Source organism: Camelina sativa, chromosome 4 (assembly GCF_000633955.1).
Source record: "Camelina sativa cultivar DH55 chromosome 4, Cs, whole genome shotgun sequence".
Classification (NCBI taxonomy): domain Eukaryota; kingdom Viridiplantae; phylum Streptophyta; class Magnoliopsida; order Brassicales; family Brassicaceae; genus Camelina; species Camelina sativa.
The window spans coordinates 16,566,759-16,586,154 of record NC_025688.1 but is presented as its reverse complement, the minus strand read 5'-3'; the positions used below and the strand labels follow the sequence as shown (position 1 = coordinate 16,586,154).

General features: G+C 36.9%; 1 protein-coding gene across 1 annotated transcript; it reads right to left on the bottom strand.

Moving 5' to 3' along the window:
- LOC104780783 (probable 2-oxoglutarate-dependent dioxygenase DIN11) lies at nucleotides 29-5,325 on the bottom strand. Its single transcript, XM_019244303.1, has 12 exons — nucleotides 5,231-5,325; nucleotides 5,013-5,128; nucleotides 4,803-4,921; nucleotides 1,925-1,988; nucleotides 1,756-1,823; nucleotides 1,240-1,298; nucleotides 1,019-1,163; nucleotides 906-925; nucleotides 772-818; nucleotides 609-689; nucleotides 426-515; nucleotides 29-339 (listed from the first exon to the last, which is right to left on the bottom strand). Exons 1-12 carry the CDS (start codon nucleotides 5,265-5,267, stop codon nucleotides 187-189), a joined length of 999 nt encoding a protein of 332 aa, XP_019099848.1. The 5' UTR covers nucleotides 5,268-5,325; the 3' UTR covers nucleotides 29-186.

Here is a 19,396-nt window from a genome sequence, read left to right as displayed (position 1 = left end):
GTCGAATGATAAAACAGTACACACACTATATAGTAGAATTTTATTTATTATAGACTTAGAGTACATAAATCACATTACAATTGCTGTATTATTTTTTTATTATCGCCGACAATTTTATTTCGTCATTTTATTGAAACTCGAAATCCAGCTTAGGTTGAACAACGTCCAACCAACCATTTTAAGTTTTTAACTGCTGTCCACTAAATTCGCAAAAGTGGCTTGAACCTTGTTAATCAGATGCTGTCCATAGACAACTCTTTTGGCAATTTGAGATGTTACTTTTCTCGGATACTTCTCTTTGAAGACATCCAGTGGCTCCACCTCCGCGTCGAAGTTAGTCTGATTCATTCAAGATATGTTTAAAAGCATGACTCCAAATCCAATTGAGGAGAATACAAAAGAGTGTCACAATTTTGTTTTAGTACCTCGTAGAAGAATGCAACACAAACACGGTATCTAGGAGAGTTGTTGATCACTTTATGAAGTGTGGATTCGTACACTCCATTTGTAAGTATCTGCATATACATATACGTTTCCCAAATGTTTTCAAGTATTGTCGAAACGAAAGAAAGAGAGGTTAAAGAGGGAGAGAAGAAGAAGAAACAAACCGTTAACATGTCGCCGATGTTGCAAATAAATGATCCAGGGATCGGAATAGCTGGTATCCAATCACCGTCCACACTTTTCACCTATTAGAAGTTGCAAAAGTTACACTCTTACGGTTTTGCTTTATTTTTCTTACCAATTTAAAAGAATAAGCCCAATAAATACCTGAAGAGCAGTTTTATCATCATCTTGATTTATAAGCGTCAACAAGCCTGTAAAATAATACTTTTTTTTAGACCAAACAAAAGAAACCTAAACTATGAAGAGAGTGATCTTGATCCGAGTTCAGAATTACTTACCATAATCAGTGTGAGCTCCACTGAAAGTTGAAGAAAATCAAAAGAGAAGACGAGTTACTACAAAGAGATCAAGCTGATCATAAAATAATAGTGGTCGTAGTATATAACATTACCATCCAATAACATCTTCTTGGTTAACACCTGGATAACCAATGATACGCATCACCCAAAATGGGTCTCTAAGCATCTTTCCCTCAAACTCATAAGGTGATCCACCAAGTGCTAAGGAGATTCCCCTTAATATGTTTCTAGAAAGATCTACAAAAAACCATTAAATGAAGTTAGAAACTTATAACTTTAACTGAGATCCAAAAAGGGCTAAAAGTAAACACACCTGTGCATAGCTTAATGTACTCCTCCATCACATCTTTGTACTCTTGAGGATTCCCTGGCCTTCAGAAAAGAGGTGACAAAAATACACAAAGAGAAATATAGTCACAAGAAGATGAAAATACTATGGTTTAGACTTGTACATTTTTTTCTAATTATGTTTTTAAAACGTAATTCTGCAATTTATTTAGTTTTCACATTTTTGATAAGTGATTTCCTATATATAGTTTTCACGTTTTTATTAAGTGGTCTACTATAAGCTCGACAAAAAAAACATAATTACAAAAATTGAGTCACTCTACTCTCTAAAAATCACGGTTTAAACGTTTTATAATTATTCTGTGAGAATTCTTTAGAAGAAAAATATGCCTCTATTCGAAAATTTTCCTATCCATTCATATATAGCATGTATCTAAATTAATAAAACACAAATTTTTTTTGGCCCTTTTGTTCTGATGTTTTTTTCCAACACAAACGTAATGAAAAAATAGAGAGAAATAAAAATCAATCAATCGCTTACCACTGGTTTTGCCCTTCCAAGACCTTTCCGATGTCCCCATGCTTGCCTTGCTTGAACTCTCTGTAACACTGTATTCGTCGCAGTCAATAAGAGAATACAACCATATCAGTTAGTTAGAATCATGATTCATATCACTCAAGCCAAAGACTAGAGTAAGACAAAAACTTACATCAATGGCTTCGTGCATATCTTGTTTCCCACTCGTAAAATTTACTCCAATTCTTTGATATCCTCTGTGTAACAAAAACGCCGCCTATGAGTGATTCCGAAATATAGTTTTCGTTTTCTAACGTGTTCATCATTCATGATTCTTCGGTTTGTGTTTTTTCTTTTCCGGAATTAGGCAAGTAAAAACACAAACCTACCTTTGTTTGTGTTTCTAGATATTTAATAGACCTATCTATATATAATACTAGAAAGTAGCCCACGCGATGCATGGTTTATGTATGCATTAATAATTTTAAATATAAAATGAAGTTTTTATTCAATTATATATAAAATGTACAGATGTAATTGTTAATATATATCGTAAAAAATAATATTCATAATACTACGGTTCAACTACAATTTATAATTTATATATGTTATATAGTATTTTATAGAAGGGTCATGAAAAAGAGGAAAGTTAAAGTACATATTACTAAATATTTTTGATTACAATATATTGTTGAAATTATTAAACAGTATGTTACTATAGTAATAAGATCATTACTTATAGCAAAGTCAACTATATATGGTATTTTCTTAAAGTAGTTAAGATAAATTATTTTTTTTTTTTACTTTTTTGGAAAATAAAAACTGATAAATAATCTAGAAAGAAAAATGTAAGATCTTACTTAATTATTTTGATAGATAATTTTATGTTGTCTTATATATTAATTTTATTGTCATCATCTAAAAGTAATAGTTAACAAAAAATAGTTTTATATATGATAAGTAAATTTTAAAATAATTTATTAAAACGATATCACAAAACAAATATCTTATACAATAAGTTTAACCAGTTTTTATAAAAAAAATCTTGAAAAGAAAAATGTGTGAAATTTAATATATATTTTTTTATTTTCTATATATTGTCTCTATTTCTAATCATTTTAATATAAATAGTATAATTAACAATAAATTAATTTTTGAAATTATTGTTTTCTGTTATATCATAGGGTGATAAAACAATTATGTTATGATACCATTAAGTTTTTTAGTATATATGTTTTAAATACAATCAAACTGTAACTTATAAATTACTATTAAATACAAATTTAAGTTGTGTATTTAATACAATATATATGATTATTGAATATAATGTGAGTTTTTTATATATTAGCAAATATTTAAAAATTTTAAATTATTCTATCATAAATTAATTTGGTTTCAGTTTTTTACTTTTAAATGTATGAAACCACTTTATAGTAGTAGGACAATTAGTTACAGCAAAGTTAATTAAATTTTGTATGTTCGTTAAATACTTAAGATAAATTTATTTATTTATAGTTTGTTTTTTTTGAGAAAAAAAAAACTGATAAGTATTCTAAGAAAAAAAGGTGTAAGACCTTACTTTGATAGATAAATTATATTATCTTATATATTAATTTTATTTTCATATATAAAAGTAATAGTTAACAACAAATAATTTTATAATATGATAAGTCAAATTTTAAAATAATTTATTGAAAAGATATCACAAAACAAATATCTTAAACTCTAAGTGTAACGAATTTTTTATAAAATTCATGAAAATAATGTGTATCAAATTTAATATAAATATGTTTTTTCTATAAATTGTCTCTATTTCTAATAATTTTAAAATAAATAGTATAATTAACAATAAATTAATTTTGAAACTATTGTTTTCTGTTATTTCATGGGGGGGATAAAACAATTATGTTATGATACTATTTTTTAGGACATATGTTTTAAAGATAGTCAAACTGTCACTTACAGAATACTATTAAATAAAAATTTGAGTTGTGTCTTTAATACATTATATATGATTATTGAATATAGTGTGATATATATATATATATATATATATATATATATATTAGAAAATCTTCTATATTTTTTAATTAGCCTATCGTAAATTATTTTTGTTTCATTTTTTACTTTAAAAGTATGAAACCATTTTCTATTTCTATTTGGTTTCAGTTTGTTTATATTTTTTTAGTTGGGTTGATCAGTATTTTTTTTATAGGTTTTATGGTGTATGATTTCATTATGAAATATATTAGATGCTAAAACCAAAAAATGGAAGGAATATATTTTTGTAACAATGTTAAAAAAAATTCAAAAAACAAACTACACAACAATTATCTTTTTTTAACAAACTATACACCGCATAAGATACAAATAAAATAAAGTCAAATAAAAAATAGAATGTGAATTTTAAAATTAATGATGAAAATGACATACGTCATAAAAATAGAGTGCCAAATGTCATCTTGTTAGACAAAGTTAGAAAAAAACTTTTCTTATTATATAAGATTGCACTAGCTAGCCAGGAATATTTTGTTACTTATTGCACCAGCCAGGAATCTATAGTTTCCTTTTTGTTAAAGTGAATAATTTCACCAGGTGAGAATAACTTGTTGATAATATAGGGGCTATTATTGGAAAGGTGATTTCTAAATTCATATGGAATTGTAAATTCTAAAAATCAAAACACATGGATTTTGAAATAACATGTTTTATCCTTGGATTTGAATCCTTCTATTTTACACTTTCAAGTCCATACAAATCCATGTAAAACATATTGTGGATTTTGAAATCCAAAAACAAATCATTAAATGAATAACATGAGATTTTAATAAGTATTTGTAAATCATAGAACCAATAACACATAATTTTGACAAGTATTTTAAAATCAATGATTGAATAACAAATAATAATTATTTGTTTGGATTTCCAAATCCATTAAAATCATAAAACCAATAACTCCCTCATAATGTCTCGTTCGTTGCGAAACACATAGAACAAGAACAACGATCAGTGGACCGTGGTAACAAGTTACCAACATTAGTTCATATTTTGAGATATATATGGAAACAAACCTGTATCCACCAGCTGAGGTAATCTTGATCTTAAGTTTCTCCTCGTAAGGAAGCTGGAAGAACTGATGCGTCATCTCTTTCACCTTATTTATAAGATCCTCCGATATCCCATGACCAGTCTGATCCACCACATTCACAAACCAAAACCAGACTCTTTAATATTATAAAACACTAAAAGAGTATAAATTCAAATTGCGAAAGTTTTTATACCACGTAGAAGAACCCGACGTCCCGACATGCCCTGTCCAGTTTTCGGACAACTTGCGCCACCCCAGCATCATCCGCCATGTCGGAATCATCACATTTGGCCAGTAAAGGACCAATGTCTGCAACAACATAATCACATTAATTTCGTTTCCATGGAATATTATATGAAAGTGAAGATTTGCTGAAAATAATGAATATAATTACGGTTTATGAGTACGTACCGATAACTGGTAGTAGGGATTTGTAGTCTGTCACCATTTTCGATATTATGGAAATGAAAGAATCGTTTTGCTCTTATGTATGTTTATGGTAAAGACTGTTCTGCGATGATATATTACCATAAACGGTATGTCACTTGTTTATATACCCACTGATTGATTGCCCCTTAGGATTTTCTAAAGGCTAGACATGAAGCAGCCCACGTGCGAATGCAATTTTTTTTTTTTTGTGATCTGGTTTTGTCATTAAAATAAAATTGTAGTGATAATTAATATTCTGTTTTACAACTTTTTTAGAATAAATTACAATTCTTTTTAGTAGCTTTAATATTTTAGAAAAAAAAAATAATTACTCAAATCTTATTATCACGTGTAACTTAGCTTAGATGATAATATAAAGAAAAATAAAGACAATGGGATAATCTAATCTCAGTCACTTGATAAGAGCTTGAGCATCTTGTGGAAAAAAGAAACCGCATATACTCAATTGACTAACACAAGTTCGTTTACTCAACAAACATGATGAAAGCATAAAGTACACGGCACTTCCAACGAAGTAAGAATAACACGTTGGCAGCAAACACAAATTCCAAGAATACGGCCGTCGGCGTTTAGCTTGCCACTAGGTCTTGGATCAAACTATCGATCGAGCAATTTATCCGGAGATTAGATTTTTGTTATATAAAAAAATAAATTCAGGAGTATGAAATGCACGATGAAATATATGATAATGATACGCATAGCGAATTAATCATTATTGTCTCGATGAACTATCGTAAGCTACGGGCTATTAACAGAGTAAGCATATACACCCTTGATGATCTAGCATAAGCTAATTTCTTACTTCATTTATAATTAGTATGATGATTTTTTTTACTATTCGCACGATGTGGATTTTTTTGGTAAATGACAAATCTTCTTGCTAAGAAAATCCTAATCGTAATCTGTGGGGAAGTTAAGGACTATAGTGGCTGGAGTATCATGCCAATTTGGTTTTGTTTCAAGTGTGATGTTGGTTATGTCTGGTGGATGCATGCATGTATGAGGACTCAGCGGTATTTAATAAAAACAAAGATTAGTATTGGACAGTGAAGAATATTCGTCTCCTGAGTACCCATGTGATTTGCATTAACTTTTTTTTGATACTTAAACAAATTAAAAGGCTAGAATAAGGAATATTCCACTAGCTAGACTCGAGTTAGCTAGTTTAGCAGAGTTCCACTTGAATTTTTCAATTGTTTCGAAACAAAGATGGGCTACTCAAGCTGATTAAGTCGTCATAGTAAAACAAAATGAGAAAGAATTTTCTCGTATACTATTCAAGATGGGATATTTTTGTTAATAGACGCATTATTATTTTGTTGGACCCAATTGAAAATCCAAGTCTCTTGGCTAAAGTCAATATTGGTGCTTGTGGCAACTTGCAAGTAGCTCCTTAAGCACGGGACAGTGATCAAATGCACTTCCAAATTTACAAAAAAATAGTCAAAAATTAAGTGCGTAGAATATGCTTTCTACTTTTTTTTTTTTTAAAACAAAAATAGAATAACCCTATCTGAGAAAAAAAAACTGAAATGTTTAGGATAAAATCAAATTGAATACCCCTAAAATTAAAATAAAATCATTAACTGTATTGGACCTAAGCCCATATGATTAATAAATATATCAGGGGTCGAGGTCTTCCAGGCTGTGTTGTTTTGCTCAATCTCCTTTTGAATTTTTGTTATTGAGATATGTACCCTACACCATCCTTCATCTCCTTTCCGCTCGATAAGATCGATGATTCTCACACACAAGGGTGCTTAGTTTTAAATCTGAGATCAACTCCTTTCTTTCTGTTTTTTTTTTCCGCTTGGTTTCATATTGTGATCGGTTTCGTTTAGGGTTTAGATTTGAAGCTGAATTATATTCATCTCATCGCTTTAGGGTTTCAGTTGAAGTTGGTTCATAGACTATGTACAATGGGGTAGGGTTACAGACCGCAAGAGGATCAGGGACGAATGGTTACGCTCAGACGAACAAGTTCTTTGTGAAGCCTAGAACTGATGATAAGCCTGTTAATGGTGGTAAAGGGTTCGAGGATGATCAATGTACTGCTGGTGTATCTAAGAAACACAATAAAGCTATCCTAGAGCATGAATGTAAGCGTCATATCCATCTCAAGCTTGCAATCCTTGAGGATAAGCTTGAAAGTGCATCAGAGCTCTGAAGGTAACAGGAGGCTGTGAAGTGTCTCAGAGGTCTGATATGCTGACGTGGCGTGATGTGCTGATGTGGAGAAAGATTGTGGGACGCGATAACAAGATGCGTAAGAAGGAGGGAAGAAGAGATCAAGATATACTCGAAGATATTGAGAGTATATTTGATTAGAAGAGATAAGGAAGGATATTTTCTTAGAATAAGGAATATTTCCTTGATCTAGATTAGAGATCGTTTGTGTGGGTATAAGTAGACTAGGGCTAGCCGCAAAAAGAGCTATCACTCGTGGGATAAACGTTGTGAGATTTGTAAACCTTCAAGCAATCACAAAAAGGCTTTGAAGGTGAGTGTGTTTTTTAACTCTTTTAGATCTACGCAGGGTGTTGTGTTAGATAGATAGGAGAGTGAGCTTAGTTTCAAGTCTTGTAAGAAACGAGAGTTTTTATAAGATTGATTAAAGAGTTTGCTTGGCACGTTCCAAGTGTGTTATTTTGTGTGTGGTGTTCTCTATACCTTATTAATTGGTATCAGAGTAGACACTTGATAAAAAGTTCTGGTATCTTTTTCAAAAAGTGAGATCTTGCGACTAGGGTATGGAGAAATCAATGGAGTTTGTTGCGTTACAAGGACCATTGAAACTGGATCCGAAATGCTTTGGTTACTGGAAAGTTTCGATCAAGCAGGCCATCTCGAGCCTCGACATGGAAGCTTGGTTTGCAGTGGAGGACGGCTGGTCACATCCTACTGAGAAGGATGAACAAGGTGAACTGGTGACAAAACACAGGAAGAAGTGGACAGCTGAAGAAAAGGCAGAGTCCAAGCACAATTCACATGCGCTGACAGTCATCTTCAAATCTCTGCCAAGAGACATCTTCAATCAAGTTCAAGGATGTGTGTCAGCCAAGGAGGCGTGGGACATTCTGATCGTCACGTTTGAAGGCACATGAAGAGTTAGGCGCACAAGGCTGGACAATCTTGCATATGACTTTGAAAACTTATAGATGACTGAAACCGAATCTGTGGCTGATTATAGCAGTCGTTTGAGTGGTATTGCACAAGAATCTGTTGTTTTGGGAAAACGATACAAGGACAAGAAGTTGGTCAAGAAGTTCCTCAGAAGTTTACCTGACAAGTTCCAACCTCATAGATCTGCAATTGATGTGTCTCTGAATTCTGATGAGCTCAAGTACAATCAAGTCGTTGAGATGATGCAGGCGTTTGAGATGCAACTAAAGAAGAAAGAGAAGATGAACGCAAAATCATTTGTTCTGAAAGCTATAGAAGAACAGAAACTTGCTGAATCTCAGGAGGTCGCAGACGAAGAAAAAGTGGGTCTGTTGGTGAAGAAGTACTTTCGTAAGATGGAGAGAGGTCAGCAAAAGGGAACAACGTCACTCACAAACGCTGATTCTTATAAGGGGTTCAGGAAAGGTGATAAGCAGGAGCGTTAATGTGCTGAGTGTGAAGGGTATGGGCATTACAAGGTTGAATGTCCAAACAACAAACGTAAGAACTCTCTGCAATGCTATGGGTGTAAGGGTTATGGTCATACCAAGACTGGCTGTCTGTCACAAGGGAACAAGCAGAAGTCTTACATCACATGGAGTGAAAGTGATTCAGATGAAGAAGATAACAAAGGTGAAATTCTGAACAATTTCGTGGCTCTGCTGGGGGTCGTTGAGGAAGATAAAGAATATGAAGCCTTGTTGTTAGAAGAAGACTTAGACAAGAAGGTTGAATCTGATTCAGATGGAGAGGAGGCTGACTTGTCAATGGAAGATCAGATAAGGCTCCTTATCAAGACTGTGTTGCAAAAGACTCAACACATCAGTGAGTTGACTGCCGAGAGAGATACTCTTCAGATGAATGTTGCAATGCTTTCTAAAGAACTGAGTAAAGAAAAAGCCAAGTCTCTGCGTCTTGAAATGCAATTGGAGGAACAACTGAAGAACATCAGGATGCTAAGTAAGGGTACCAAAGATCTGGATACTTTACTTAGTACTGGACAACCAAGCACCGTAAAGTGGGGTCTGGGTTATCAAGGAACCAACTCAGACAAGTCTACTCAATTTGTTAGAGGGCAGAATTCTGAGCCGAAACTGAAGGAACAGTTTCATGTTACATCAACCGGTCAATATAATCAGTTCCCTAAAGTGAATCTGAATCACAGGCGGATGAGTGTGCAGCATAGGTTTCTGAGAAGATAGTCGTATGACTCACATGGTTATCAACAGCCTGCTCAGCGCCCTGTTCACCTCAGCAGAAGGAGAGGATGTTGGTATTGTGGTCATCTAAATCATTATAAGGCTCAATGCTACAAGTTTCAGAATCGTTTATCAAATCTGGTGCAGCATGACAACTTTTATCCAGCTGTTAGAAGAGTTAGACAAGGGTATGTTAGAAAAGATGATCTCTACTGTAATGTTGCATATACAGCCGATAGAACTGAGGTTGATCAGGCCAAATGGTTCTTTGATAGTGGGTGCTCCAGACACATGACAAGTGCTCTTGACAACCTGTCTCATATAGAAGATGTTGCTGGTGGAAGAGTCACGTCCGTAGATGGAGGAAAGGATACTATCCGAGGAAAGGGTGCAACTAGTGGTGACACTCAACCACATCTGAAGGATGTATTCTTGGTTGATGTTTTGAAGGCTAATTTGATCAGTGTCAGTCAGTTGTGTGATGAAGGCTAGGATGTTACCTTTACCAAGAAGGACTGTAAAACGGTTGATCAACAAGGGTCTGTAAAACTCAGAGGAAAATGATCTGGGAATAATTGTTATATGTGGAAATCTGAAATGCTATACTTTAATGCAACCGCTGAGTTGAACACAGAATTGTGGCATCAGAAACTTGGTCATCTGAATGTTCGCACAATGCTGAAGTTGGCAAACCAAGAAGTTATAGTGGACTGCCTAAGCTAAAGAGCGACCCACATTTCACATGCGGTCCATGCAACAAGGGCAAGCAGATCAAGGCATCTCATGGTCCTTTAACAGATATTCGCACAAGCCATGCTCTTCAGTTGGTTCACATGGATCTGATTGGTCCTATCCAAGTTCAAAGTATATATGGCCGACGATACATCTTTGTGATGGTTGATGACTTCACTCGCTACACCTGGGTAAGATTTCTTCGTGATAAATCTGATACACTTAAGTGCTTTCGTATACTTCCTTTGCAGATCAAAAGTGAAAAGTATTCAATCGAAACCATTCGGAGCGATCATGTGGGTGAGTTTCAAAACGACAAGTTTGAACAATTCTGTGGGCATCAAGGCATTACTCATCAATACTCTGCACCAAGAACAACAAAACATAATGGAGTTCTTGAATGTAAGAACAGGATGCTGCATGGAAATCAGGTTCCTCATCGGTTCTGGGATGAAGCGGTGAACACTGCTTGTTATATCATCAATAGTGTATGTTCGTCCCGGGACCACTAAGACTCCCTATGAGCTATGGAAAGGGAAGTCGCCAACCGTACATTACTCCCATGTGTTTGGATGCCTGTGCTATATTCTGAATGATAAAGATCAGTTGGGTAAATTTGACTCCAAAAGTGATGAAGGCATCTTTTGGGCTATTCTGGACATAGCACTGCCTTTCGGGTTTACAACAAACGCATGCGATCTGTTCAGGAGACTGTCTATGTTGTGTTTGATGATACTTCCTTCCTACAGATTGCAGTGGTGCCTATCGTCTCCGACAAAGACCTGGTAACTGATGATGAGAAGTCTGAGCCAGAATCTACCAGTCCTATTGTCTCTGACAGGCCTGTGTTATCTTCGGATTTGGTCCCTGTATCTTCTCAGGTTCATCGTAATCACTCCTCTACTGATGTTATAGGTACGATTCAGAGGGTAGAGTTACCAGAGGAAAGCAAATTGACTTTGCTCAGCTAGCTGGAAAGAAACAAAAGGCTGTTGTTTTGGAGGTTGTTTCTCAGGACTCTGAAGTAGTGCAATTTGTATGTTTTGTTTCTACCATTGAGGCCAAAAATCACAAGGAGGCGCTTCGTGATGAGTTCTAGGTTGCTGCTATGCAAGATGAGCTAGAACAATTTGAACGGAGTGATGTATGGGAACTCACTCAGTGTCCTGCTGATGTCAATGTAGTAGTGGCTGCATTGTGAGGAACAAAGCAAGGTTGGTAGCCCAAGTTTATTCTCAAATCGAGGGAATTGACTTTGATGAAACTTTTGTTTCGGTAGCAAGATTGGAGTCAATCAGATTTCTGTTTGGTATGACAAGCGATCTTAAGTTCACTTTGCATCAGATGGATGTTAAAATTGCCTTTCTAAACGGAATACTACAAGAGGAGGTTTATGTGGAACAACCAAAAGGCTTTGAGAACTCTCAGCATCCTGAACATGTTTACCGTCTGAAGAAAGCCCTGTATGGTCTAAAGCAGGCACCACAAGCGTGGTATGAGAGGCTGACTACGTTCCTTATGGACCAGGGATACAATCGTGGAAGTGTGGACAAAACGTTGTTTGTTCTTAACAGCAACAACGATCTGATGTTTGTTCAGATCTATGTAGATGACATTGTCTTTGGTTCCATATGTCAACCTCTGGTAAAATAGTTTATGGAAAGCATATCTTAGGAGTTTGAAATGAGTATGGTGGGAGAGCTGAGATATTTTCTGGGATTGCAAGTTGAACAATCGGCTGATGGGATCTTTGTATCTCAGAGCACATATGCTAAAGAGTTAGTGGAGCAATTTGGATTAGGAAAGAGTAAAGAAGCAAAGATTCCTATGGGCACGAATGACAAACTCTCAAAGGATGAAGAAGGAGAATATGTAGATGAGAGATTATACAGAGGAATTATTGGAAGCCTGCTGTATCTGACTGCTAGCCGTCCAGACATATGTCTGTCAGTAGGGATCTGTGCACGCTATCAAGCCAAGCCCAAGATGTCACATCTACTAGGTGTAAAGAAGATCATCAAGTACATCAAAGGGACTGTAGACTTTGGTATTTTCTATACCAAGGATACCAACACCGCTCTGAGTGGATATTGTGATGATGATTGGGCAAGATCTGTGGATGATCGTCGTAGTACAAGTGGAGGATGCTTCTTCATGGGCAATAATCTGATATCCTGGCACAACAAGAAGCAAAACAGTGTTTCATTATCAACTGTTGATGCTGAGTACATTGCGTTAGGAAGCTGTTGCACACAGCTCATGTGGATGCGTCAAATGGCTTCTGACTATGGTATGGATTCTGATACTCTTTTAATTCATTGTGATAATTTGAGTGCAATAAATATTTCCAAGAATCCGGTTCAGTATTCAGAAACCAAACACATTGATATTAGACACCACTTTGTTCGTGAATTAGTTGAGGCGAAACTGATTGAAATTGACCATGTGAGCATTGATTTGCAGTTAGCTGATTTATTTACCAAGTCTTTCGACTTCAACAGATTTGTGAATCTAAGGAAGTCCATTGGTGTTTGTGAATTCTAACTTATTTGCCTGAGCTGTGTTGATCTGAGACAGGAACGTGAGCTATGACAGATCATGGAAATCCTAGAATATATAGAAGATCAGCACTTTGAAAGCAACTGTAGTAAATAGCTGCCTGTCATGCCGGTCTGTCCGTTCTGTCAAATGTTGTCATGATTTATGGAGGTTAAAGAGCTGTGAAGAGACATGCACATACATTCTCAGAATTAATGATCTGATTGGATGACAAGTCTGGAATCAGTGATTGAAAAATCAAGTGATGTCACTGATATTCAAGATGGTGAAACAGCTATCAGAAGGCTGAGTTAAATATACAAATATATATATATATATATATATATGCTCTTCAAAGAGAGAATCTCCAGCTGCCTTAACATGTTGGATTGGACTGCAGACTAAAGGCATGCCAGTGTGAAAGACTACCCACATGCAACAAATCCCTGATTTTCAATAATTCAAGAGGTTGTGATAGCTCCTGACAAAGGTTCTGAACAAGTGGTTGACACAGCAAAGGTATGTGTAGTGTCTTGTTCTGTCTTATAAAATATATATATATATATATATATATATATATAAATTGTTTTTGCTCACATGTGTTCTTCTCGATCTGGGTGTTTTCACGTTCATCCTTAGTGGATGTGTGTATCAGATGTTTTAGTTCATGGACTGATTAAGTTTCCTTTAAAGGGGTGAAGAATGTGATTTATTAAGGTCCTGTGATTAATGCAATTGAGATGAAAAAGGAAAAATTCGATGTACATTAACAGATTCATTGAGTGTTTTCAGGGTTGAGATGTTTATTGGGCCGAGTCACTACAGCCCATTAGGTCACGAGGGTATATAAAAGGAGGGGCTAGGGTTTTGAGTTTTCCTCATCATCCTTGCGATTTCAATTCTTTGTCGATTAAGCTTCTAACCTCTCTTCTTTCTTGATTTTGTGCTCTAACCCTTGATCATCATGAAATCTGTCTTTAGTGGCTTCCACTATGATTCTAGTTCGGATGAGGAGCTCCACACCCCTCCGTCAACCTTACCTCCGCCGTCTCCTCATGTTCTGATCGATCCTACCACGGCGATGGTCATCTACGAGCCTCAAGACGAGTCGACTTCGGCAACCCCGACACCGAAGAATCCGCTGCCCATGCCTGCTTTCATCGATGCCGATCACGAGACATGCAACTCTTCGTCTTCTCCGTCAAGGAAGAGGCCATCTCGGTTTCCGGTGGTTGATCTCACTGATGATGCTCTTGTGCCTGCTCTGTCGAATCAGGGGATCTCGTCTCGTCTGCGCAAGAGACAAATGACTGTTGATGCTGACAGCCGCGACTCCAAGCGTTCGTCTCTTGGCAAGGACAAGGGTATTTCCACCTCTCGCGGCGCTCCCTCTAGGGAGTTTGATTCAAAATGGTTCATATCCTCTGACGCTGCTCATAGGTATGGTTTCTTTGCCTCTCGAACCCTTGCCTCTGAAGTTTGCTACTCTTTGGAAGTGAATGATCAAGCTAGAGAGCTGATTGATCAAGCCGGTCTGTTGCGAACCGTCACTCAAGTTGGGTCTTATGATTCTGATGTGGTCTATGAGTTTTGGGCGAATCTCCGAATGGTTAAGGTTGAGGGTGAGTCGGTTGATGTGCTTGTCAGAGATTGGGTTTATGAATTTTCCCCAAGCCGCATCAATGCATTGTTCGGTCTTCAATATGTTGATGTGTGCGAACAACGACTGCAGACAACTGCTATTTTGGAGGAGGACCTCGCTCTCTTTATGTCTGGTGGTAAAGTGAAGTCCTGCAAGCTGCTTGTGTCAACGGCTATCAAGGACCCGGTCATCAAGGATCTGCATAAGATATGTTGTAGCAACTGGTCTCCCACGGTGAATACTGGGTACTTTTCGACAAACAGAGCAATGGTGATCTACATGATCATGCATCGCATTCCTTTTGACTTTGGGAGGATGATCTATGATCAGATTATCCAGTTGGAACTTCAAGCTTAATCAGGTTTCCAGTTGTCGTTTCCCAGTATCATTCATCGGCTCTTGGAAGCTCAACGACCTGTTCCGAGTCTTCAGCCACATGACACGAAGAAGACCAAGGAGAAGAAAACCGCTTTTGGTCCTACGGAGTTTGTTCTTCAGAGTGGTTTATCTGCAGAGCACAAAGCCATCCGGTTGGCAATCAAAATCCTGCAAGACGCCTTGGAAGCTGGTAAGTAGTCACTTCTATGTGTGCACTTCTCTGTTGTTATTGATATTTTTGACTAATCTATGCCAAACAAGCAGGGGGAGATGAGTCTGATTCAGATGCTTGAGGGGGAGTTTGAGCTGAGAGGGAGCTGTTTGAGCTGTTTTTATTTTTGCTGCTCCCTGTAGTTTTATTTTTCAGACTTGTGTCGTTTTGGAGTGTGAGACTTTTTCGGATTTGTCTGACAATTTGATAGGTCTTAATGTTTATTCGGTGATTGTTTAACTGTCTGTTGCCTTTGAGAGATGTGATGCACTGTTGGTACAGTTGTGTCTGCTTTTGGTTGTTGTTGGTTGTTCGTGTTTCGACAGGGTAACTGCAATGGATGCTTGTTTGATAAGTTCAGTAAAAAAAGGGGAGATTAAAAGTGCATCAGAGCTCTGAAGGTAACAATAGGCTGTGAAGTGTCTCAGAGGTCTGATATGCTGACGTGGTGTGACGTGCTGATGTGGAGAAAGATTGTGGGACGCGATGACAAGATGCGTAAGAAGGAGGGAAGAAGAGATCAAGATATACTCAAAGATATTGAGAGTATATTTGATTAGAAGAGATAAGAAAGAATATTTTCATAGGAATAAGGAATATTTTCTTTTATTTAGGATACACAAAGATCTAGGTTAGAGATCGTTTGTGTTGGTATAAGTAGACTAGGGCTACCGCAAAAAGAGCTAGCACTCGTGGGATAAACTTTGTGAGATTTATAAACCTTCAAGCAATCACAAAAAGGCTTTGAAAGTGAGTGTGTTTTTTTAACTCTTTTAGATCTACACAGGGTGTTGTGTTAGATAGATAAGAGAGTGATCTTAGTTTCAGGTCTTGTAAGAAACTAGAGTTTTTATAAGATTGATTAAAGTGTTTGCTTGGCGCGTTCCAACTGTGTTATTTTGTGTGTGGTGTTCTCTATACCTTATCAAAGCTTGTTGATCAGGGTTATTCGGATGCTGAGATTGCTCAGAAGCTTGAGGAGGCTAGGGTGAATCTTGAAGTTGTTGCTGCTGCTGATGAAGAGAGTGTCGTATGACCCGAAGATCTTTGATAACACCCATTAGGTTTCTGCAAAGGAAAGTGAAACAGATGGAGGCTTTTGGAGCTGCACTAGGTTTAGCGTGATTAACATTGTGCTATAAACAAAAAAAGTTGGTGTATAATTTTCAAACATGTAATTAGGGTTTCTGTTTCAAATAAGTTAGTATTATGGCGAAAATAAAGAGCAAACGGTAACCTAATCTCTATCAAGGATTGAGCAAAGTATTAATTAACTTACGCACGCTCTAAATACTCGGAGAACTTGTATGGTTTAGCTGTTATTCTTTGTTATCATGTGATGATATTTTTTTTTTATCTGATGTAGAAAAAAAAATCATATAAACTTGACTCCCTGATTATAAAATCAGTACATAATTCCATTTAAACTTTTAAAAAATTGAATTGAGATTTTTGAAAGAGGATGAGTTTTAAGTCGTCGTAGTGATCCAACATGAGAAAATACAGTCAATTACCATCCCGATGATAGTCCATCATTAATGTATTGAACTATTCGGAGAAGATAAGCTTATCAACACTTTAGATTGTGTTGAATCTAGAATTCACACAATGAATTTGTTGGAGTGGGGAACAAATTCACTTAAGATCTCTTTTCAAAACTGGATTAAAGCTAAAAAATAAATAGGGGTTTTGATCTCTTGAGGAAAAAGTTAGAGTTTCTCTCAAGAACAATGAAGAATTAGGTTTTTTGCATTAATTGCTGGATGTTCTTTACAAGTAGGACGTATCCCTCTATTTATATGAATTCATTGATTACAAGATAAGTCTATTTTCCTTAAATCTCGGATTGAAGATATGGTAAATTCCTTCTTTTGATGATCAAGCCGGGCTCAGAGAGGCGGTTGAATGACTTCGTCGTGCTTCTGCTTATAGGCCCGTTTAGCTGTCCCAAAAGAGGGGGTTCCTCGGTTTAGTTGGTGTGCAGAGTTACTCGGTTTACCTTCGGTTTAGGTTGGTATGTCGTGGGTACTAAATCCCGCACCAACAATTAGTCCCCCCAGTTCGGTAGATTCGATTATCCATTCGAGTTTCTAAACTATAGGAACAAATATTCGATCTAAACTTTAGGAAAACTGAATTCCGAGTATGTGCACCATTGCAGTTGCTAATCCAACTTGAGACGTGTCGTAGATCATGATGACTTTTTGTAAGTTGGTCGCTCTCTTCATTGCTGACCAGCTAGCTCGCAATTCCGGACTGGAATCTCGGAGGTCGGAAGTGGAAGCTCAGTCTTCGCAGGCCATTAGGTTTGTGATCTCTGAAATGAATGATGATTCAGATCGGGATGGTAATTGAAACTAGATGACCTCATGCTGACATTGTTGAAGATATTTCACTTTCGTGCAATGGTTTCAGTTCGGATTCCCGATAATTATTATATTTGGAACTTACAAGCTGCGAGACGTCTCTCGGCTTACATCAAGTAATCTTACGTTTGCTAATAATTTGGACATAACTCTGGGCTCCGTAGGTGGGTGGTTTTGTCCCAAGCAGTGTGTGCTTTTGCGGGGAGCGAGATACTGGGCTCGGCTTATCCTCTTTTGCGGTTTGACGCGAGTCCAGCATCTGAAGACGAGCTGAAACTGAAGCTGTCTCAGGATGACATGAAAGTGAGGTGTCTGAGGACGAGCTGACACTGAGGTGTCTGACGACGACTTGACACTGAGGCGACAATGGACGACCTGAAAGTGAGGTGTCTGAGGATGACCTGACACTAAGGCGTTAGAGGACGACCTGAAACTGAAGTTGTCCGAACACGAACTGAAAAATTGTCTGAAGGATGAACTGAGAAGTTTTCTGAAGACAAACTAAGAAGTTGTCTGAACGACGAACTGAAACTCAAACTGTCTGAAGACGAACTGAAAAGTTGTCCGAACAACAAAATGAGAAGTTTTCCGAAGACGAACTGAAAAGTTTTCTAAAGGACGAACTGAAAAGTTATCTGAAGGACGAACTGAAAAGTTGTCCGAAGACAAACTGAGAAGTTGTCTGAAGGACGAACTGAAACTCAAGTTGTCTGAAGGACGAACTGAAAAGTTGTCTGAGGACGATCTGAAAAGTTGTCCGAGGACGAACTGAGAAGTTGTCTGAAGGACAAACTGAGAAGAACTGAAAAGTTGTCTGAAGACGAACTGAAAAGTTGTCTGAAGACGAACTGAAAAGTTGTCCGAAGAGGAACTGAGAAGTTGTCTGAAGGACGAACTGAGACAAATTGAAACTCAAGTTATCTGAAGGACGAACTGAAAAGTTGTCCGAAGACAAACTGAAAAGTTGTCCGAAGACGAACTGAGAAGTTCTCTAAACGACGAACTGAGACGAACTGAAACTCAAGTTGTCTGAAGGATGAACTGAAAAGTTATCTCAAGGATGAACTGAAAAGTTGTCCGAAGACGAACTGAGAAGTTGTCTGAAGGACGAACTGAGACGAACTGAAACTCAAGATGTCTGAAAGACGAACTGAAAAGTTGTCCGAAGGACGAACTGAAAAGTTGTCCGAAGGAGGAACAAAAAAGTTGTCCGAAGGACGAACTGAAAAGTTGTCCGAAGACGAACTGGGAAGTTGTTCTGAAGATGAACTGAAATCGAAGTTGTCTGCAGATGAGCTTCGGGGCTTTTGCAAGAAATAAAATTTTTATTTTTATTCGGAACTTTACACGAGGCGGGAAGTCTCCCGGCTTACACCGAGTAATCCTTATTAGGTAATTTAACCCAAGCGTAAATGCGCTTTTGCGGAGGGCGAAGTGCTGGACTTCGGCTTCCTTTGTTCCAGCTCGGAAGTTGGACAGCAAAACAAAAAGACTCTGGGTTTGGCTTACATATCCGTCCGAGCTGGAACTTGCGAAACAAAAAATACTCTGGATTCGGTTTATCTCTCGACTAAGAGTTAATGCGTTGTGACGCAAATCGATCATCTGGCCAGGATGTCGATGAAAAGTCAGTTCGGTTCCGAACTGTTGAACATACATATATATACGTAGTAGTTTTTTTTTTTTTTAAACTCGCACGTTTTCGATGCGTAACTGCAGCATTAAATGCGAAAGCGGTTTCGCAATACAATCTGATTGGCGAAAGAGACCTCGAGACTCAGCGAATATGCCCTTGCAATCTAATTGGTGCAAAAATCTCGGGACTCAGCGACTATCTCCCCTCCCCTTGCAATAAATAGGATGAGAAAGGGTTCGCTGAGCATTTCACATCCAATTTTT